The following is a 23,870-nucleotide window of genomic DNA, read 5'->3' on the forward strand; positions in this document are numbered from 1 at the left end:
AGCTGCAGGTTTCATTACTAACAGTGTAATTAGACTGGGTTAATTAGATGAAGAGCAGCAGATGTTGAGTAGAAATCACTGTAATCAGTACAGGAGAGGATCTGAACAGTAGTTTATAAGAATCTGCTGCTACTGATGTTTTTAGTCTGTGATTATATGTATTGTGATAAATATAGTGTATCGCAAAAAAAGTCTTTAAATATCGTGATCTAGTATTTTTACCATATCGCCCAGCCCTAGTGTGAAGTTATGGTTATCAGCATATGAGACGTGGTCTTGTGTAGTCTTTTGAACCGTGCCTCCTGAGTGTCTCCTGGTAAAAAGTGTAAATACAAAAATAATAAACACTTGTAAATGACCACTAGACCTTCTCTATTTAAATTACACCGTTTTCAGACAGGACGGGGGGTTGCAAGAGGGTCTATGAGTGTGTGTGTGTGAGTATTTAATACCAGTCATTTCTGCATAGAGCATCACAACTCCTAGTGAGAGCTGGAAGTACTTAAATTCTTATGAATGAAGTCTGTTTAAAAGACCCAACAGCACTGAGGCTGTTCAGAGCCTCAACTCTTACACAATACTGGCCTTACAAATTGCAGCCTTCAGTAAGCCTTCAGTTCCCAGGGTCTAGGGCTGCCACAAAGCACTATTTTCCTATCGACTAATCTGAAATTAAGCTAAATTATACATTTGCCCCTAAAATAATTTTTAAACTCTTTTACCTTATATTTATTTATTTTTTGGCCAATTTAGCTCCCCAATTCTAGACAGCCAATTACCCAACCCACTTGTTAATACACTCCCTTATCACATATAACGCTCGCCACTGCCTCTTTTCCAGCTGCTGCTGCTGAACCAGGCAACCAATGCAACCGGAGCAAAACGCGGGTGACCCAGCTCTGATGCATCAGCTAGTAGCCACCCATGCCCGCCAGCATCACACTGAAGTGATGTGGGGAGAGGACCATCTACACACTCAGAGAGGAAGGCCAATTGTGCTCCCTTAGGCTCCGGCTGCTGATGGCAGGCAGCATGACCCAATGAGCGATCCTCGGGTCATAGCAGCAGCATCTTAGCATTCGGAGTAAATTCATATAGTGCAGTGTCTGAGATCTAATAAAACAACAATAAACAAATAAATAAATATATGTAAATGTAAATAAATTAAGATGCTTAAAATTTTAATGCGGACTCATTTTCGTTATAGACGCAAGTGGATTATCTTCTCTCTGATCCTGAACAGTAAAGAGCATGCACTTAAATGGCTGTGACTGCACTTAATGGCTGGAAATGAAATACAAGGGTGCTATACATGTTATATACAGGTGCTAACTCACCAGCATGCTCCACTCATGCCCCTAATAAGACTGATCCCTGCAGAGACTCTGATTAAAGCCATTACTACTACCAGAACTAATTATACTGAGGTCTTCACATATTCACATTAACACCACAGATCTAATCTGTCTAAAGTCTTGGCTCCTATCCAGGTTCTTCCTCCAGCTCTGAGGGTTTTTCCTTGCGTTTTTCTGCCGCGGTCTCCTCTGACTTGCTCACTTGGGGCTCGGACCCGGAGCTCTGTAAAGCTCACTGTTGAAAGCGCTATATAAATAAACCTGACACTATTAATACATATAGGAACCTATACACATAACACACAACCCCACAGCCTGACAAGGCCTACAAACCAGTGTGGGGGACGAGTAGAACCTCAAGTATTTCAGAGCTGAGGCCTCCAACAGCAAAAGCAGTCACACGCAGTCCACCTTCAAATACAGACACTGCATTCAGACCTACTGAGAGTCCTGAGGGGGGTTGGGGGGGGGGTATGTGTGTGCACATGTCAGAAAGAGAGAGAGAGAGAGAGAGAGAGAGAGAGAGAGAGAGAGAGAGAGAAATGAGGGGAAAAAAGACAATGAGGGAAAGAGTAAGAGCAAAAAAAGTGAGAGCCACAGTGAGACATGGACAGAGAAGAGGGGGAGAGGAAGAGAGAGCACATAAGAAAGTGCAAGAGGGAGAGAGAGAGAGAGAGAGAGGTTGAAAAAGTGAGAGCAAGAAAGCAAGAAAACAAGAGAGAGGGAAATGGGGGCAGAAAAAGAGTGAGCTAGAAAGCAAGAAAGAGGGAAAGAGAGCAGGGAAGGGCGAGGGAAAGAGAGAGGGATAGAGAGAGAGCAGGAGAGGGCGAGGGAAAGAGAGAGATGGATAGAGGGAGAGAGCAGGAGAAGGCGAGGGAAAGAGAGAGGGATAGAGAGAGAGCAGGAGAGGGCGAGGGAAAGAGAGAGGGATAGAGAGAGAGCAGGAGAGGGCGAGGGAAAGAGAGAGAGGGATAGAGAGAGAGAGCAGGAGAGGGCGAGGGATAGAGAGAGATGGATAGAAAGAGAGCAGGAGAGGGCGAGGGAAAGAGAGAGAGGGATAGAGAGAGAGCAGGAGAGGGCGAGGGAAAGAGAGAGATGGATAGAGAGAGAGCAGGAGAGGGCAAGGGAAAGAGAGAGATGGATAGAAAGAGAGCAGGAGAGGGCGAGGGAAAGAGAGAGATGGATAGAGAGCAGGAGAGGGCGAGGGAAAGAGAGGGAGGGATAGAAAGAGAGCAGGAGAGGGCGAGGGAAAGAGAGAGAGGGATAGAGAGAGAGCAGGAGAGGGCGAGGGAAAGAGAGAGATGGATAGAGAGAGAGCAGGAGAGGGCGAGGGAAAGAGAGAGAGGGATAGAGAGAGAGAGCAGGAGAGGGCGAGGGAAAGAGAGAGATGGATAGAGAGCAGGAGAGGGCGAGGGAAAGAGAGGGATAGAGAGAGAGCAGGAGAGGGCGAGGGAAAGAGAGAGATGGATAGAGAGAGAGAGCAGGAGAGGGAGACGGAAAGAGAGAGAGGAATAGAGAGAGAGCAGGAGAGGGCAAGGGATAGAGAGCAGGAGAGGGCGAGGGAAAGAGAGAGGGATAGAGAGAGAGAGCAGGAGAGGGCGAGGGAAAGAGAGAGATGGATAGAGGGAGAGAGCAGGAGAGGGCGAGGGAAAGAGAGAGATGGATAGAGGGAGAGAGCAGGAGAGGGCGAGGGAAAGAGAGGGATAGAGAGAGAGAGCAGGAGAGGGAGACGGAAAGAGAGAGAGGGATAGAGAGAGAGCAGGAGAGGGCGAGGGAAAGAGAGAGATGGATAGAGAGAGAGCAGGAGAGGGAGACGGAAAGAGAGAGAGGGATAGAGAGAGAGCAGGAGAGGGCGAGGGAAAGAGAGAGACAGAGAGAGGGAAAGAGAGAGAGACAGAGAGAGGGGGGAGAGAGCAGGAGAGGGAGTAGGTAACAAAAGAGGAAGGAAGAAGGGAACTCTTTCCCTTTCTTGAGGGAGCGAGAGACAAAGAGAAAACAAGAGAACAAGATAGCGAGAGAGAGAGAGCGAGAGAGCGAGAGAGAGAAAGAGAGAGAGAGAGTGAGAGAGAGAACGAGAACATGTGTACACGTAAGAGAATGGAGGTTCTGTGTTGGGAAACGGGACGGAGAGACGCCTAGTCGAGACTTAATCAGTCAGGAACTGACAGGAGTCAGGCTACTGTACACACACACACACACACACACACACACACACACACACACACACACACACACACACACTTCATCAGAGCACACTTACACGTGAACAGCACATCTATCTTGCTGCTTGTTTATGAACATGTTGTTCACTGGGCCTTTCTGCCCTCCATCATCCATCTCTCTGCTGGTGACTTTGCTCCAGCTTTACTGCAGCGCTGCTGTTAGCTGCTCCGCTCTGCAGCCACCTGCTCCCGGCCTCCTGCTGGCCCTCCGCTGACAGAATCAGGGTGCGGGCGACAGCACTGAGCTACCTCCGCTCCTCCTCACCTTCACTACTTTCCTGTCTCACACTCTTTCAGCTCTTTCAAGGACGTTCACTGTGGAAATACTAACAACTGCCAATGAAAGCTAGTGGGAAACACTTAACCCGGTCTCATTAGCAACTTAGGCTAAATGCAAAAGAACTTCAGTGTAGAAAGAACAGCTCGAAATAACAGCGTTACCATTCTTCTTCCTCTTATAGTACTAATAATAATAACAATAATACTTATTCACTTTTAGCGCCCCCTCATGGACAGCTGTACACATGCATTTGTGGACAAGCGGATGGATACAAAGGCGGCTGTCTCAACCCGATTCGCATAGAATATGGAAGAGACAGTGCTGAGTCTGGGGGGGGGCTAACGCTGTCTAGCAGGCTAACGCTAGCACTGAGTTAGCATGTTTAGCCAACGTAGATATAGCAGCAAGCGTATCACTGGGTAGTCAGCCTCGACTGTTTGTTTATCTCCCTTAAAACGAGAGCCAGCGGCATCAACCATCATTAAGACTCATCTTGTAAGCAAGTGTCTGGCTGGTTAGCTAAAGGACTGTCCCATCCACATGCCTGACTAACGTTAGCTCCTTATCGTTGATGGGCAGCACAGATCACTACTGGCCACCTGATCGGAGTTCCCGGCTCACTTCGCACTGTGCATGTGTGTGCGAGCTCTGTGCAAATCGGGTACCATCAGCGGCTTCTGAAGGTAAGGAAGCATGTGGACTGAGGCGGTAGAGTAACATTACAGAATTTGACACTACTGTAATAACGTTCCATAGCGCAGCAGCTACAGCGGCGTTCCGGCCTGGAGTGGGAATGACAGAGACACCATTCTCCCGGATACAGTCAATGGAGCTTCAGGAGCTGATATTTAAAGGTACAATCGGTACAGTGTTGCTTGATAATAGCTATAGCTATTAAAGGCTTAGTTGGTACGGCACTCTACTGGCAGACTACCAGTACTGAGCAGGAGTTCATGAACTAAACTGGTACCGTGATATATTTGGAAAACTTTATGATGCTGGATTTTTTTTATTCACTATAATAATAAATGACAGTAAACAAAACTCAAGCTTCAGAAAATAAAAGGAAATCTAAAACTAACTGACACAAATAAACAAAATAAAACAGAAAATTTTATATAAAATATAAAAATTTTAATAACCCTGGTTCAGACTCACTGCTGCTCTGAGTGAAGCAGTCAAAGGCCATTAACTGAAGCTCCCAGGAAGCTCATAAACCTTCACTGCCTCTTCCATTACACCACACTGCCCTCTGCTGGGCCCTCAGTGAGCAAGCACAGACCACTGAGCTCTGATATTTCACAAACTTCTTAATCTGCACAAAAACCGTGGCATGTCAACACATCTGCTACCTACTTACTTACATTGTATCTGATACAAGATACACTACATGTCCAAATGTATGTGGACACCCCCTCTAATTAATGCATTCAGCTACTTTAAGTTGAACTCATTGCTGACACAGATGTACGAATGCGCTCACACACAAACACAGCTTGTCTAGTCTCTGTAGAGAAGTACAGCCAATAGAATAGGACTCTCTGGAGCAGATAAACATGAACCTACTGGCACCGTGCTGGCGTGGGATAGAGGGGTATAAAGCCCCCTGGCTTGGAGCTGTGGAGCAGTGGAAGAACTGTGTTCTCTGGAATGATGGTTGGTGCTCTATCCAATACTTTTGGGATGAGCTGGGGAGTTGGAGATGAGGTGCGGAGGTGATTATCCAAATTCTTGACCTCACTGATGCTCTTGCTGTTGAATGCATTAAAATCCTCACAGCAATGCTCCTCCAAAATCTAGTAGAAAGCCTTCTTCCCTGGACATATGGATGATATATGACGGGATGTAAGGTAGTATGATAAAAGCTTTGTTATTTCAGTGGGTGTAGAGAAAGCTCAGAGGACGGTCCTCCTCTCAGAGACACTATTCGGGCTAAGTAACTCCCCCCGATTTGGGGAGACTGACTAGCTGGCATCTCAATGCATCTTCAATGTGTCTAAAGAATGGGTGTCAAATGCCTTTAATCCACTGCTAAATGGTTCTGAGCACAGAGGGTAAGCATTCTGGTGGCTTTTCCACCAGACATGGACATGGTTCTCAGCACTGTTAGCTAATTGGGGCCACAGGACCATTTGGTGGGAGGGCTTAATGGTGTAGGGATTCGTAGACAGGCTCCCTATTTGCGTCACCTTTCCGCCACAATATCCTGGGTCTGGAATTTACTAAATGTCAATCACAGTATTTTAGTTGCGACCGAGGAATCAGGTCTGAGCTAAACGGTAGTTTAGCCTGATATACTGTCCAGATAATTACTACAGCTATAACAAATGCCCCCATGTTAGCTAGCACAGTTAGAGCACTGTGAGAACATGTTAATTGAACAGGTCTATTAGGACATAGCTCTGACAGAGGCTGAATGCAGAGCTGAGTGTTAGTGTTCGTGAGTCATGATGATTAGCAAAATCGCTCCAGCCCCCTTAACACTCGACTGTGTGTAATGAGGAGGCCACCCCTGGTCTACATTGTGGAAGTTTAGCAAGTCTTACAAATTGCCTTACAATGAACTCCACCTAGCACTCAATTACCTTCATGCTACAGGCGAGCTCCATGAGCTTCTTCGCATTCTCTTCAGACCGGTACCGTTTGGGCACAGGCACACGGAAGAACTTCAGAGCCCCCTCAAAGTCTGCCTGCAGCAGGTCATCCTTAGAGGTCTGTGGAGAAGAGAGATGAAATGGACTGCAAGCTAAAGATGCACCATCAGAGTAATACTGATGCACTGTGATTGTGAGCAGTGGGTGCAGCACAGGCTCCTCTTACCTTCAGCAACGCCAGAGCCACATTAAAGATGACACTGATACCCTGGTTTATTAAGAAAGACAGATTTAGGCACAGACATGATGTCAGACAGTTAAAGAAACAAAGAACTGAAGTGAGAGAGAAGTGCCTCACCTCACACAGCAGCAGGTCGATGATGTGAAAGACCATGTAGAGGGGAAACTTGGCTGTGAAGAGCGTGAGGAACCACTGGGAGGCGTACATGTGCGCTTCTAAGCCTATGCTCAAGAAGTGAGAGTACAGGTCTGGAATGTATTCCTGCAGAGGAAGGAGGAGACTGTATTACAAACCTCCGAACTCACACACAGCATCATACAGGTAAATTACACACAACTGGCATGTATAGTCTTTGGTGGATGCTTTTATCCAGAGCTGCTTGACCAAAGAACTCCTATTGGTGTAGTGTGGAAGGCTCGTCTGGCCAGGGAATCAAACCCCAGCCTGCCATGGGGAGAGTGGTGGTGTTGTCAATGCCAACAATCAATCAATGCCAACAAACAATCAATTAACTAGACCATAAACCATGGTGAAATCACTATAACACTTTTTTGGCTTAATGCATTTCTAAACCAGGGCTGAAATGTACATAAAATAAACAAATACTCAATATACACTATGTGGACAAAAGTATTGGGACACCTGCTTGTTCATTATTAAAGATATTGAAAAATGAATTCATCCTGCTTGTGTTGGAGTAACTCTCTTATCACTCTCTAAGTCTCTACTGTCCAAGGAAGACAGTGTACTACATTCTGAAGCACTGCTGTGAAGATTTGATTGCATTCAGCAACACGAGTGTTAGTTAGGCCAGGATGTTGGATGATTACCACCCCACCGCATCATCCCCAACTATCCAATGCATCCTAAAAGTATCGAATGGAGCACCACCATCATTCCAGTAAACACACTTCCACTGCTCCACAGCTCAATGCTGGGGGGGCTTTATACCCCTCTAACCCACGTCTGGCATTAGGCAGCACGATACCATCATGTTTATCTGCTCCAGAGAGTGCTATTCTATTGGGAGTACTTCTCTACAGGGACTAGACAAGTATATGTGTCAGCAAGGGCAGCTTAAAGTAGCTGAATGCATTTATTAGGACGGGGTGTCCACAAACATTTGGACAGTGTGTAAATTGCTGATAATCACAGTAACAATTTGTATTTTATTTTTAATTATTATTATTTTTGTTTTAATTTATACATTTTCTTAACACCTACATTTTTCAACCAATTAACCCACCCATTGACTAGGACCATATTGCAATGCTCCCGCCAGTAGGAGGTTCTTGTGAATCAGCCTTGTCTCTTTTCGAACTGCGGCCAATGCTGATACATCAGCCAACAGACGCCTGTGCCGACCAGAATCACAATGGGAGTGATAAGGGGAGAGAGTGTAATCTACCCACCCCGACAAAACATGGCCAATTGTGCTCTCTCTGGCTCTGGCTGCTGATGGCAAAGCACCCTTTTTTTTTTAAGAGTGTGTCTATATAATGATCTATCTTCTTAATTCTTAACAGAATTCAGTGTATCTATACAGTGTGTGTATTTATGTCTTACTGCATATTTTACAGTAACTTTAGATGTTGCTCAGCCCAATCAGACAGGACATCCAATATCAGTAACAAATCACACACCTGCATGAGTCTCTCCAGCTGAAAGAACTTGCAGTGCAGATCTTCAAAGTTCTGCTTGAAGAGCTCCCTGAGACCATAGTCAAACATGATCTTCACCAGAACGCTAAACGCCTGCTCCTCTGGCATCTGGACAGATCCACACACACACACACACACACACACACACACACACACACACATTACTTCTTAATTACTACTTAATTCTCTCCATTATTTGAATGTTCAGCAGTTTAAAACACGAGTATAGGTGGCAGAACATATCCACTAGAATTGTGTAGTGCAGAAATCATCTCCCACAGATTTGTGGGACCTAGATGTAGATATAGATGTCCTGATATTGAAGACTCACGTGTAGCAGCAGTACAGCAGCCAGGAAGGACTGGCCCTGACAGTAGCCGATCTCTTCATCATACACAGAGTATGCCTGGGAGAGACAGAGACATCCTCATTACTAACTTTGCATATGTAGCACAGACATAGCTAAAGAAAGCGAGGCACAAACTAACATGGGGTCAAATATACAGCGCTGTGCAGAGGTTTCAGCCAACTTAGCACATGATTTAAAGTCATTTATCTCAGCAGTATGATCCAAAAAAAACAAAAAAAAAACAAACAAAAAAACCCTCCAGATCTCATAAGAACAGATGCAGGTAAACACTGATCCAGTCAAAAGAAACAAGAATGTCTCATTTTGAAGAAAGCAGTTGAGGGTAGTTGAGAAGTATATGTGTATACTTCAAAGATTCACCCTGAACTGTGCTTGATTAGTGAGTTGTAGGTACAGTATATGCCACAGAATTCATCCCCATATTATCTGAATCTCCCTCCCTGTGGCTGTAATAGAGGACAGGTCTGACACATACACAAATATACATAAGCTGTTCATAAACGGAAGGTGTTGGAAATAAAGTTCACATCTTAATTCGTGGCTTCATGTGGACTGATATTACTGTTATTTAAAAGAATATTAATCTTGCTTTGTTGATCCGCAAAGGGAAATGATGTTTCTGGTTGACGTATGTATTTATAAACATGTATGTATAAACATGCATCTCCTTTTTTGTCTATTTTTAGTTTTCTCTATGGTTGGTAAAGCCTGTAGCTGCTCTGCATACTGTGTTTATAAATCTGGATTTACAGACCAATAGAAATGCTCTAAATGACCTGGAATAAACTCTTATTTTATTTTGACTTCCATTCAAAGTTCTGAACATTTTTGCCTTCTTCTGTAAAGTCCCCATTCTGGAGATACATGTTTTTATTGAACAGATGCACTATTGTGTCAAATTTCATGCAGAATGGGCCAATAGAAATGCTCCAAAATGACTAAATATGCATAAAATCTTTTTTAGGAAGGTTTTTATTCTTTACCTGATGTTTTTTCAGGACTGTGGAGATACTCAAGGCACAGTACCTTAAGTACAATAATAACTACTAGCAGTAACTGCACTTGCAATGAAAAGTAGCACAAAGTAAAGCAGCACAAACAGTCCTGCAGTCAAGAGTAATACCTTTCCAAACAGAAGTAAAGCCATGATGAAATACTTGACAAACCAAACCCCTGGCGCTCATGTCGCCTGCAACCTCTGCTGGTCTGTGTGGCACCTGGCTCTATATTCTTCATTTCTGGGCCGCTCACAGTTGACGTCTCTATTAAAACACACCTCTGGCCTACTTTCTCCTCGAAGCTGTGCTGATTCTTCTCTCTCCGCAATGACTTCAGACCAGGGCAATTACAAACCGGAGTCACATTAAACCTGCTGAACTCCTAATTGAGCCAGTGCGAGGTCCCTACGGCGCTGAAAGCGTACTGTGAACTGGCTGACTTATTATGAGGTAAATAGAGGAAAATCCATACAGCTCTGAATGATGGTAGTAAACAGTCAGGGAGGAGGGCTGGTGAATTATTAAGAAACGCCCAAAGACCCCAATCAAACAATCAATCTCGCCTTCACCTCCATCCTTTACAGCCTTCAGAATAAACCCAGTGACCTAATAACTGGCAGGAGAAGCAGCTGGAGACAAATATGGCAAACATGAATATGTTAAAAGCGAAAAGTAAGAGGGTGTTTATTCCAGAAACTGGTGAGTAATATGTCTAGTGGTACATTATGGCTGTCTGCACCGGTTTGAATTAAAGGTTCTTCACATAAGAGCAAACAAGTGAAAGTGTTGCAGTATCCATCACTGCATGAGTCTCCATAGTCGTCATGCGTTTCCATATAGGGGTGGTAAATGGCGATTTTCTGGTGAGTGTCATTTATTATTGCTAATGAGGGTGAGACTTTATCCGTTTTTAGCCATATTTAAACCTGTGAAGCGTCCATCCCCACTGCTACAATATTTGCATTAAGGCATACAGTTTAGCTTAACCATCTATTTAAAAAAGTAAATATATATATATATATATATATATATATATATATATATATATATATATATATATATATATAAATGCAAATGTATATATATTATGATTAAATTATAAAATATAAATTATGATTCCACATAAATGACCTTTATGGAATTTTTTGGGACTATATATATATATATATATATAGGCAGGGCTGGGCAAGATACATCATTCATATTCATATAACAATTTAATCTGGAAATAAGAATTAACCTGGTTAATGTTGTAGCTGATATGCAGGTCAGCATCTAGGTGCGGTTTAAGTCCAAAAAAAAGATAATTTATGGTCATTTATGTGGAAACAATTCGGTTTCTGGAGGCACGACTCAGAATACAGTCTTCTGTAAGTTATGCCGCCGAAACATCACAATTAAAGGAGCAGCATGACGACTTTGTCACCACCTCAAACACCATTCAGTGCACAATCCAGTGCAGTTTGCTGAATCTTTGAAATACCACCAAGAGTGCAATTGTCTAATGTCTATTACTAATTAAATACACGCTTAGATATTTACTATTTAATTATTCAGGATGTTGCGTTTCTGGTGTTATAAATAAATCCTGATACTTTAATGTTGTACTTTGTAAGATTTTGATCCAGGCTGAATGTGAGGTGGAGCTTTTTAAAAACACTATTCTGAACTATTTTGTTACTAATGATTATGTTCAATATGGATTAAGCTGCTGATTATTGTCCCTCAACAACTGATTTATATATATATATATAAAACTCAGAAAATTGTGAGAAATCTGTGGATTCTTTTGCATTATGAAATTTTGTTGATCAATACCTGCATTAAGAAATTATATACAGTATGATGACCCTCAATTTTCATATCATGGTATACCTAAAACTGGCATACAGCTGCAACCCTGGTTAAGAGTTGTATCCAGGACATGGCACTCTAGTTTAACCTCAGAACAGCAGCAAAACAATATACATTATACAAAGAACTATACTGGGGTTGTCCTGCAAAAATCTTGACCAATAGAAATTTTATTTAAAAATCTTTGTGAGGGTTAACAGGGTTCTCCTGTAAAGCTGACAGGTTTTTGGATGGCCGTGACAAAGTAATCCCACATTCTACTACATATAAGCACGGAGGCAATTTGCACATCCATGGAGTGTGTTTCTCTTTCTCCTCACCTTACAGATCTTGTACAGTGAGTCTTGGCCGTCCCCTCCCGTGTCCTTGAAGTAGTCATGTGCTGGAAATGTGCGGTTAATGTCTCGAGTGATGGCACTGTCCTGAGGAGACTCCTGTTCACACACAAAAGAGAGAAAGACAGAGAGAGAGAAACATCAGTAAAGCTCTGCATTCATCCTCAGGTGGCAAAACCTCTGTACTCGGTCACATCTGGGAGATTTCTGACGGAAGAGGAATTCACAGCGAGTCTCTGGGCCTGTGGGCTGATACTCCCACTAGGGGGCAATGTGTGTGTGCCGAGGGGCAGAACATACAGAGAGTCTTAGCCAAGAACATGCTGGTACACACTGTTCTTATTCCCAGTGGGATATGTGCACAGAGTGGGGGAGAGTGTGTGTGTGTGTGTGTGAGATTTGTGTGTGTGTGGTATTAGGGCTGCTGTTTGTTGAATGTTACAGTGATATGAGTTTTTGCAATACTGATGATGATGATGATGAAGGTGCTTTACAGAATAATGATCAAATTCTCACATTCAATACTCAAAAGTGAAAAACAAAACATCGATCAGCCATAACATTAAAACCACCTGTCTAGCATTATGTAGTTCCCCTCTTCCCACCCCCCCCAAAACCGCTCTGGCCCACCCATAAAGATCTCCTGTAGTGTCCGATCCTTTGAGTCACCCTTTAAGTTGTGAGGTGGAGCCTCCATGAGTTGCATAAATGAGCCTTGGGTGCTCATTTTGACCATTAGAGGGACTCCATGGACTCCCCAAGAACCTACTAGTCCTGTAAGTTGTGAGGTGGGTGTGGCCTCCATGAGCATCAGTGAGCCTTACGTGCTCATGACCCTGTCACTGGTTCACCGGTTGTCTTTCCTTGGAGCACTTTAGGTAGGCACTGACCACTGCATACTGGGAGCACCCCACAAGGCCTGCCAGTTGTCTACACTTTCCCCTTTTTCTCTGCTTTTAACATCTTTATCACCTTCAATAACTGACAGGTCACTTGCTGCCGAATATGTAGATCCCACCTCTTGACAGGAGAGGCTGTAGATTAAGAAAATCAATGATTTTCACTTTACTTGTCAGTGGTACTAATGTTATGGCTGAATGGAGTATTTAGGAATATTATAGCAATACCAGTAACACTACTGTAATGCTGCATTTTTACACAAAGCTTTTGTTTGTGTGTGTGTGTGTGTCTTTTCTCCCAAGTCTCCATCTGTCAAATATCACAGTTGGTCACCCTGTGTGTATGTTGAAGGGTCTGAGATATTGAGCAGTGGGGTAAAGGCATCATATCAGACGTGTTTGTGTGTTTGCTAATCCTCAAGGGCTCTCTCTCTCTCTCTCTCTCTCTCTCTCTCTCTCTCTCTCTCTCTCTCTCTCTCTCTCTCTCTCTCTCTCTCTCTCTCTCTCTCTCTCTCTCTCTCTCTCTCTCTCTCTCTCTCTCTCTCTCTCTCTCTCTCTCTCTCTCTCTCTCTCTAGGTGCAGAGAGATCTAAGCGCTCTCCCAGTTTGCATTGCTCGGCAGAACAAATAGCTTTTGTCAGTCTAAACAGAAACACTGGCTTTTCCAGGCTGCACTACAGCTGTTTGCTTAAGTAAGTGGCTTCTGAAAGAGGACCTAACAGAGACCTTTGGTGCGTGTCTCGTCTTCTTTTTATTTGTTGGCTTGTTTTTGGTAGGGCTTGATCTCTCCACACTTTATTAAGCCCCTCTTTAGTGCAGGCTTTACAGCACAGCTGTCTGCAGACGGAGAAGGACGGCGCTGGGTTACGTAATTGTAGATGAAGGTTCTCAGCATGTCGAAGCAGGGCTGCACAGCACTGTGATAATATCGCTGCACACTGGGCCTGTTTACACCTGCCGTTAACATGCGTTTTTTCAATATTCGGATAGTATCTGAATCTACTTTGACCGGATGCTGTTTACACTTGCGTCTCCAGTGTGATGAGATCTGATTTTACTTGACTTGGACTCGAACATCACTGGATCCAAATGGTTTAACCTGAAACATTGGATTTATTTGTACAGTGAAAAATCTTATTACAGGAAGCTGAGGGAGGCAAACATCACCCATTAAACAATAGAAGAGGGGGCTCTGAGTGGGCCAGCGGACTACGACCCGAGGAACGCAGGTTCGAATCCCAGGTCATGCTGCCTGCCATCGTCAGCCGGAGCCTGAGAGAGCACAAGTGGTCTTGCGGTCTCTCGGATCTGGGTACCCGGATGTACAATGGTGGCAGTTCAAAAAGAGGCTGTGGCTGGTTGCGTCAGCCCTCATCCTCCCAGTGTTATTATATGTGACTACAGCAGAAGAAAAAGAAGGGGACAATAAGTAAAAACAAGCTGTGGAGCACATGTGGACGATTCTAGCTGCCGGTGATGATCTAACTGCTCATTTATGCGACTCATGGAGGCTCCACCTCACAACTTACAGGACTTACAGGACCTGATACTACAGGAGACCTTTAGAGATCTTGTGGAATCCATACCTGGATGGCTTAGAGTTGTTTTGGTGGCACAAGGGGGGCTCAGAGGTTTTAATCCTAAAGCAAAATCCAGATAAAAGAGAGAAGTGTGAGGTGGGCTGTCTGGAACCTGCCAATCACCACGGCACTGTTCAACTAGACTGCCTTATACACCCCAGCAGCATCAAACTCATTTGCACTGTGTGTGTGTGTGTGTGTGTGTGTGTGTGTGTGTGTGTGCTTACTACTGGAATTCATGCCATGCAATTTTGACCTAGCTAATTTGTTCCACTTAAGCTAGTCATTTAGCCCAGTTAAACAGAGTCCTGTTCACCTAAAAATAAATAAATAAATAAATAAATGAATGAAGATCCATAAACAGGCCGCTCTGAGGACAGACCCCATTCCTGTTTATTAGACCCAATTACTGCAAATGACTAATTAAATTATCAGACACAGACATGCACAGACACACAGCTGTCTTATCAGATAAACTGGTACCAGGACATGCAGGTGGTCACATGAGCAGCACTACCGGGACTGAGGCCTGTGTGTGTGCGCAGGCCTCCGGAGATCATGTGACCCAATAGACTTCTTGAAGCGTACGCTTATAAACACAGATCCGGCTAAACTAAACTAACTCTATATACCACACTGCGGTACATCACCCAAACGCCAGCCTACAGTACACAACTGCTAATTATAGACATCCTTTCCCTCTTGCTCCCCCTTTTTTTCTCTTCTGTGTGTAAAAGAGGGAGTGCTGAAAAAGAGAGAGCAGAGAGAGAGAGCAGAGAGAGAGAGAGAGAGAGAGAGAGGGGAGAAATTCCTGAGGGAGAAAAAGAGAGGTAATAAGAAGTAAGGGTAAGTAAGAGAAAGAAAATGAGAGAAAGGGACAGAGAGAGAAGGAAAAAAGAGAAAGAATGGGTGAGAAATTAGAGAGAGGTGAGAGAGGGGGAGAGAGAATCTAATAGAACGGGGGGCAAAAGGGGAGAAATGAGGAAGAACGAAGAGATCGAGAAGGAGAGACAGAGAGAGACAGACAGTCTGAGGGCATGGTAAAATCACATGCTTTGCCATCCTGATTACTGATAACAGATCAGGCCCAATCAAATAAAGGGCTTTTTTTTTGCAAGCATTTTTTCTGTGGCCATTGGTCATACCACCCACTAAACCGCACACACACACACACACATCCTGAGACACAGAGCTGAGGTACAGTACATCCCACCTCTCTCACAGTTAACACTCAACCAGACTCAAAATAATGATACTTGGGCTTATTCTGCTGATCCTAACAGTTCCTGTAGCCACACCAGTCTTCAGTGTACTTTCAATAATAATTCTGAATAATAAAGAAGTCATTAGTAAGTCATTATATCCATACTTAAATCAAATCATTTAATGGACAGTCCTGGATGGATGAGTGGATGGGTGAAGAGGGTGGATGGATGGGTGGATTGGGTGGGTGAATGGGTAAATGGGTGGACTGGATGTGTCGGTGGGTTTGGATGTGTATTTGCATTGGATGGATGGATGGGTTGGACTGGATTGGCAGGCAGGTGGATGGGTAGGTGGGTTGGTGAACTGGATAGCTGGATTGGATGGGTGGACAGGTGAATGGGTAGATGGGTGGGAGGACGGGTGGATGGGCGGAGAGGGTGGCTGGATAGATTGGGTGGGTGAATAGGTAAAAGAGTGGATTAGATGGATGGGTGGGATTAGATGTGTGGGTGGATTGGATTGATGGATTGAGAGGGTGGATGGTTGGGTCTATTGGGTGGATGGGTGGATGGATTGAGAGGGTGGATGGTTGGGTGAGTGGATTGGTAAATGGGTAGATTAGATGGGTGAGTGGGTGGCTAAGGCAGTTAGTTAGGCTGGGGTTGGGTGGGTGGATGGGTGGACGTGTGAGTGTGGGTGGGTGGTTGGTTGTGTTGAGTAGGTGAGTGGTTGTTTGGGTAGGTAGGTGGTGGATGCCTACCACCTGACTAGCATTGTGTAGTTCCCCTCTTCTCACCAAAACAGCTCTGGCCCACCCATAAAGATCTCCTGTAGTGTCCGATCCTTTGAGTCACCCTTTAAGTCGTGAGGTGGAGCCTCCATGGGTTGCATAAATGAGCCTTGGGTGCTCATTTTGACCATTAGAGGGACTCCATGGACTCCCCAAGAACCTATTAGTCCTGTAAGTTGTGAGGTGGGTGGGGCTTGGATTGATGGATTGAGAGGGTGGATGGTTGGGTGAGTGGATTGGTAAATGGGTGGATTAGATGGGTGGGTGGATAAGGCAGTTAGTTAGTTAGAGTGTGTGCCGTTTCAGGATAGACATCCAATCCAGAATGTTCTGAATGCCGATACGCCGTGTCTATCGCCTCTATGGAGTCTGATTTGTGGCCAATCCATCACTTTAAGCTGAAGGTCCTTTGCCATCTGGACAGCTGATATTAACCCCAACCGGCTTTAAATTACACACACAAAGCAGCAAACAGCGGCTCCCCGCCAAAGGCTCAGCAGTCTCCCGTCTGAAGTTTCCAAACAGTCATTAGCTATTTTGCAGCTCTAACCTTTGGCTTTAAGGCTTCAACACAAGAGTCTGGGGCCTGCGGCCAGAGCCGGACGGTCTCAGACGCTGTGCTGCTTCAGCCTGAGGAGAGAAATCCATTTAAACGTGTGACTGAGCAGAACGGCAGGACAACTGGAGCTGCATCGGCCTGCTAAATGTGGGGGAAAACCCAGGTAGAGGCAACAGGACCTCAACAAGACCTCAAATGATGGAAGAGAACTGAGTCAGACATGGTTACAGAGTGTGGGTGAATGAGCTCAAATGCATTCGGGTGAGTGTGTGTGTGTTTATAGGTCAGTGTTTATTTCTGAGAGGGTGTAAAAGAGTCTTAAGGCTTGAATTAAACTTCTGTACTAACCCAAGTTGCCCCACAGCAGGACATGCCATAGTGATATGAAAGGATGAGAACACACACACACACTTACATACACTCTCACACACATTCCCAGTGGAGGTGGGGAGTTTTCCCCCAGTCTGTCCAGCACTCTCTGCATGTCTGAGCAGTGGAGTTCAGGCTGAATCCAGGACGCCATGTTTTATTCATCTCCTTTAAAAGACCACACTACAGCCTCCTCCTAAAAGCAGGATTAATCTCAGGGTCACGCACTCTCTCAATCTGTCTGTCTCCGTCTCTCGTCCTGCAATCCTCTACAGTCCTCCCTCCTCCCATCGCACACATATAACCTGTGTCTTCCTGTATGCCCTTTCTTCTTCCTTCACTTTCACCTCCTCGTTCCGCAGAAATACAGCAGAAATCAGAAGAGCCGAGAGCTATGAACACTGTACGCTCCCATATTAGCCATTAGCCCCCTCCTTTAGCCCCCAAACTACTACCTGTAGTGGAGTAATGGTACGAATCCTCTGGCACTTTTCTTGATGACCGATCTCTCTGTTTTGGAAATCAAGGAAAGGAACAGACTAACTTGGACAGCAATCCGTTAGTTCCGACCTCACAATCTGATTGGCTGAGAAGCACTCTAACCATTATCACAAACAGGGCCGACATTAGGCCCCGTTTAGTGGGGTACGTGCACCAGTAAAATGTCGCTGTGCCCCACTAAAATCACAATGGTAAAAAAAATAATCAGATCAGAACTCAAGTCACACCATACAAATTTACTATAGGCACAACATTTCCCATAATGCCCCAGCACCACAGCAAAAGCAAGCAGCTCAGTTTTATTTATTATTTATTTTTTTTTTTTTAAAGCCAGAGCCAGTTTATTTCGTTTTTTGGACTAAGCACTGCTCATTCCTAAATATTTGAAAAAAAAAAAGTCACCTACGCAACAGACAAGGTCATAATAGCTCATAGCTGTATGTTTTGGATGAGGCCACTTATGACCGTATAACCTTCCAAACATAGCTACATATCAGAGCACTGAAGCAAAGGCATCAGTTAGGTTAGCATAGGCTTTATTTATGCTGGTAAAAAGGGCCTTGATAACACAAGCTCGCCAAATGAGCATCGTGATATCGCCCATATGACAGTAATCTATTCATTTTAGAAGCCTAGCTGATAGTGCAAAGAAAAGAAAACCAGTAGTTTCACCGCAAAAAGAAATATGTTATGCACGTGTAAACAGTAATATTACTAATATTAGTAATATAACTAAACTAGTTATATCTTTACTATATTAATATTAACATATCATTAATAACAATAAACTAGTAATATTATTTGGCAAGCAGAGGGGTGCCCTTACAAATCTGTGTGCAGCAGTCTAGAAGCACCCCGACCACAAATACCACACCTTTGACTTTTCACACTAATCTGAGGCGATGACAACAACGCACAAGGGTCAGATGAATCAAAGGTCGTATAGAGAAGTCTGTTCACTGGATGGCCATCTTTGCAACATCGCCATGCAGGAATTCCCAGCCTTAAAACGCTCCGTTTTACCAGCGGGAGAACCAGAGAACCGCTCACTCGCCTCTCTCTGTTTCTAAACCAGCACTGAAGAACCCATTCAGAACCGAGTGGAGGCTAACGCGAATGCTAACACACACACACACATACGCTATAGAAACCCAAATCACACACACAGCACATTCACCCACTATAAACCAGTTATTACACACCAGTAGACCAACAACCACAGATACCAGTCCAGAGTGTGTACCCCTACACACACACACACTCAGGAAGTGATCAGACTGCAGTGTTGTAAAGGAGCTGGGAGCTGATTGGTCGGGGAGGAGAGTCAGACTGGATTATAAGATATTAAACAGTATAAAACAGTGATTTTAAGAAAAGTCCTGACTAAACTAAATCAGTCAGTCCAGAAAGTCTGATTATTGAAACTGATACTGAAAATAAAGGATTTCACTGAACAGCTTGTCTGATCTAAACTGTGGAGCTGGATTATTTATACACACACAGAGATCGGATTGGTATCGTTGATACTCAGCATTAAGAGACTCGGATTGGGGGCAAATAATGAATAACTGGATCGGGACATTCCTACTTATAATTTAATATACATGAAAACACTGAGCAAAGGACAGATCTGCTGCTGACAGAGACCTGGAGGTTAAGGGTTAAACAGTAAAAGCTCTGCTAAGTGTGCAACATGGAATAGAACATATATACACACACACACACACACACACACACACACACACACACACACACACACACGCTTACACGCTTGCTGTTATGCATGCATGTACACACACACACGCCCTCCCGAACGCTCCACATGCCTGGCGCGTTCCAGTCTTAGCGAGCGTAGCCCCTTTTCAAAGATTAATTATCCCCGCTCTCCATTATTGATGCTGTGTTTATGTGGAAGAGGGGAGACGCTAAATAATGCATCTGCAGCCCGCAGCTCTTGGCTGGGCTGAGCTCAGCACTGCACACTGCACACACATACACACACACTCTCACACTCAGTGCAATGGCTGCTGCTGAGGCAGTGGTGGCTCAATGGCCTGAACAGACACATCCCCAGAGGACCCGCAGGGAAACGGGGAATAACAGAGCCTGCATCTGCCTGTTATCAGGGGTGGAAAAAACAGAGCTGTGCGATCTGAAGGTGCTGATCATCTGATCAATCAGTGATTTTTCAATCAATAATAATCATAATCAAATTCTAATGATATTTAATTAGGTGAGCACTTTTGTGGACAAGCTATTTTCAACCATAAAAAGCACTGTTATCAACGACACGCTGATCCAATCTACTGGCTTGGATACTGACCTTTGTGACAGATCAGATATCAGTCAGACGTGACTGATCTGATTCGAGACGGCTTCTCTGTTATGGTCCTAACCCAGCAATTTTTTATACATTCCAGAAAAATGCAATAAAACAAATGGAATGATATAAGGCCGCCTACACCACAGTACATTAAACTACTTTATATGTGCACTAAATGTCCAAATGTTTGTGGACACGCCTTCTGTTGAATGCATTCAGCTGTTTTTATTGGCACCCATTGCTGACACAGATGTGCAACGCACACACACATCCAACTCTCTAGAGAAGATAAACAAACTTTTTGGCACCATGTCTAATGCCAGGGGTGGGCTAGAGGGGTATAAAGCCCCCCAGCATTGAGCTGTGGAGCAGTGGAAGAACTGTGGTTTCTGGAATGATGGTTGGTGCTCCATCCAGTACTTTCAGGATAAGTTGGGGAGTTGGAGATGAGGTATGGTGGTGATCATCCAACATCCTGACCTACACAAACGCTCTTATTGCTGAATACAATCAAATCCTCACAGCAGTGCTCTCGATCAAAAAAAACAGGATAGACTCTTTTTTTTCCGGAAGAAACAATGAATAAGCAGGTGTCCCAATACTTTTGTCCATATAGTGTATGTACTACAAAACGTGAATGCCTTAACAGGTCACTGGTATCGGATCGGTATCGGACCACTTGTCTAGTTCAGATATAAGAAGCAACAGGAAAGAAATGGTTGAATCGTCTACTTTTGGAAAAGCATTGCTGTGAGGATTTGACAGCATTCAGCGACAAAAGCATTAGTGAGGTCAGAATGTTGGATGACCACCCCCCCACCTCATCATCCTCAATTCCTTAGCTTATCCCAAACGTATTGGATGGAGCACCAATCACCACTCCAGAGAACACAGTTCCTCCACTGCTCCACTCCAGCTCAGTGCTGGGGGGCTTTATACCCCTCTAGCCCACGCCTGGCATTAGGCAGCATGGTGCCAATAGGATCAAGTCCTATTCTATAGACAGTAATTCTCTACCGGGACCAGACAAGTTATGCTTGTGCATATTTGCACATCTGTGTCAAAAACGGGTGCAACAAAATAGCTGAATGCATTTATTAGAAGGGGTGTCCACAAACATTTGGACATAGGCTGGATTTTTACCAGGAAACCCTAACAAACAGGGAAAAACAAATGTCGGAATACTAGCTCAGTGGGCTGCTAAAAGCAAAAAGCCACACATAGAGAGAGACAAGAGCTTCTGCTCCCATTAAATAAATATGAGAGGACATGTTTTTGCCTAATGTGCCTAAAAGTTGGGTTGTATTCATTAAAGGTCAGGGCCAGTGGCTTTGTTTCGTTTCTTCACAGGAATAAGACCCTGACTGCAAAACGCAAACCTTTTAGTATATATAAGTATTTAAAATAAAATATGTATTATATATATATATATATAAAAAATACATATTTTAATAAATGTATTATAATAAATAAATATATATAATAAATAAATATATATTTCTTTAAAAAATGTATATATATATATATATATATATATATATATATATATATATATATATATATATATATATACACACATACATTTTTTAAAAGAAATATTTATTTATTTATTTATTTATTTGATCCCTGTAATGTAAAAGCTCTAGTGTAGTTCTGGTTATTTGTGATCTACTGCTGTGTAATGAGTTCCTCCACTGACCTTTGTGTTTTTTTAAATATCCAGAATCATACCAAAAATAACCAAAGCGATTTAAGCTGACATGTGAGATTTCATGACACATTAAATCTTTTATTTATTTTTTTAAAGAAAGATCATCACAACCAAAACGAATGGTTGTGGAGTCAGAGATTTACAACACCACCAGTTATGAAACTCTTACGTCAGATAGATGGCACTTTACTAAAGGCCAGCACTCATGTGCCTACAACCTACGCAAGACTTACATGACTTGGCATAAACTTATCCTGACATTTATACAGGCTTCCTCCCACAAGCCTCAGCTGTCCTAATACTTACTGATCCGAAATGACACCGAAATGGACAAACGCAGCATTTGATCACTGCCGTCTCAGGCAGGAGCCATGTAGCTTTACAAATAAATGCGGTTACTGTAATATGGACAACTTACAGGGGCCCTAATAGATTAAACTGTATTTTGGGAAGCATACAGCTGGTTGGAATCCAGCAAGTTTAGAAGCAAGATGGAAAAACGATAAGCCGAAAGAAAAGCGCTGAGAGTTGTTGTTGTTTTTAATAAAGTTAATTGGGATGAGGTTCTTTAAATGGTTTTAAAATGTCACGATGAATGGACCAATAGAAATGCACTAAAATGACTTAAAATAAATAACATCCTTCTGCATTAACTCTCATATCTGTGTAACCGTCTGGCTCTCTCATGCGTGTCGGGGTCGTTAGCTACACTCTGGTAACATTAACACTCTCTGTATTTCATAAATCCAATCAGAACTAATTCTCTTAAATCTCTTTACCTACATGACTGCTCACCTGTCCGGCCTCACACTGACAGAAGACTGACTGCTGGATTCCCCTGCTACTAGCGTCAGTTATATGACGAGACAAGACAACCATATTCACCATTTGTGACATTTTTTTTGACATTTTTGGAATTTGGATTCCGCCTTTAACCCATCTACACACACATGCGCAAAGGGCCCAACAGTGGTAGCTTGCCCGGGGATCGAACCCACAACCCTGTCAATAGCCCGGAGCTCTAACTGCTGAGCCACCACTGATATATATATATATATATATATATATATATATATATATAAATAATATATAATATAATATATAATTTTATTTTATTATTATTATTTTTTAATGATGATATCAGCACACCTGAGCAGGAAAACAGTCTGATATGGTGGTATAGTGACTTTCGAGGAGGATGGTTCCCCCCACTGTGAGTCTTGTGGGTTCCTCTGAGGTATTCTTCCTCCAGCTCCAGGGAGTTTTTCCTCACCTCGGTCAACCTTTGGCTTACTCACCGAGGGTTCTTATGTTTTATGATTTGTTGATCTTTTTTAACTGGATTCCTGTAAAGCATGATTTCAATGGCTTCCATCGAAAGTTAGGGTTTTTCCTTCTCTCAAAAAGGTGCCAGGTTTTTTAGCGTGACAGGGACATTATGAGGAAATCAGTAAATATAGAGTCAAGCTGTTCTGGAATAAAAGGTGCCACATCAAATCAAAAATGACTCAAATATCCATTAGGAGGGAAAAAAAAGGCAGCTGCCAGTGATACAAGCTCATTAGCAGAAAACAGTGAGTCAACAGTCTATTCTGGGTGCTTGCAATAATACAGTCGGTGTGATGAGAATCAGTCTCACCCTCCGAAAAGTTTCTACTGCAGCTTCCAAAGGAGGAAGGCAGAAACTTACGAAAAGCAAGCATGAAAAGAATGACAGGAAGAAATGAATAACAAACAAAGAATTAATGGAGGGCGACAGGCTACTTCTCCCCCCATTACTTCTTTTTTTTTTCCACGCTCCTTTCTCAACGGTTCCCAGGACCAATGCACCAGGACATACAGTCCCTTTCTGAGCCTGATGTCTTGTTAACACTGTAAGGGGCAGTTCCGGACAGCTAGTAGTGAGACCACACTGACCCTTTTCTCTGATAAATGTCAGTCGTTCCATAATGCATCACTAGATCGCTGTACAAATGTCACACTGTAATATGCTGTATATCAGGAGGATCACATGTCCTTTCAG

At 43.5% G+C, this 23,870-nt stretch overlaps 1 protein-coding gene across 5 annotated transcripts in view; it reads right to left on the reverse strand.

The window, feature by feature from the left end:
• rabgap1 (RAB GTPase activating protein 1) overlaps positions 1–23,870 on the reverse strand; it is a 119,762-nt gene that overhangs the window by 19,788 nt on the left and 76,104 nt on the right. For all 5 annotated transcript variants that reach the window (XM_072658804.1, XM_072658803.1, XM_072658801.1 and 2 more), the window contains 6 exons: positions 11,896–12,009; positions 8,685–8,759; positions 8,336–8,461; positions 6,810–6,953; positions 6,678–6,719; positions 6,443–6,571 (listed from right to left, as the gene is read on the reverse strand). In XM_072658804.1, coding sequence (XP_072514905.1) covers positions 6,443–6,571; positions 6,678–6,719; positions 6,810–6,953; positions 8,336–8,461; positions 8,685–8,759; positions 11,896–12,009 — 630 coding nt within the window. The remainder of the gene's footprint in view (positions 1–6,442; positions 6,572–6,677; positions 6,720–6,809; positions 6,954–8,335; positions 8,462–8,684; positions 8,760–11,895; positions 12,010–23,870) is intronic.

This window comes from Salminus brasiliensis, chromosome 16 (genome assembly GCF_030463535.1).
Source record: "Salminus brasiliensis chromosome 16, fSalBra1.hap2, whole genome shotgun sequence".
Taxonomy (NCBI): Eukaryota; Metazoa; Chordata; class Actinopteri; order Characiformes; family Bryconidae; genus Salminus; species Salminus brasiliensis.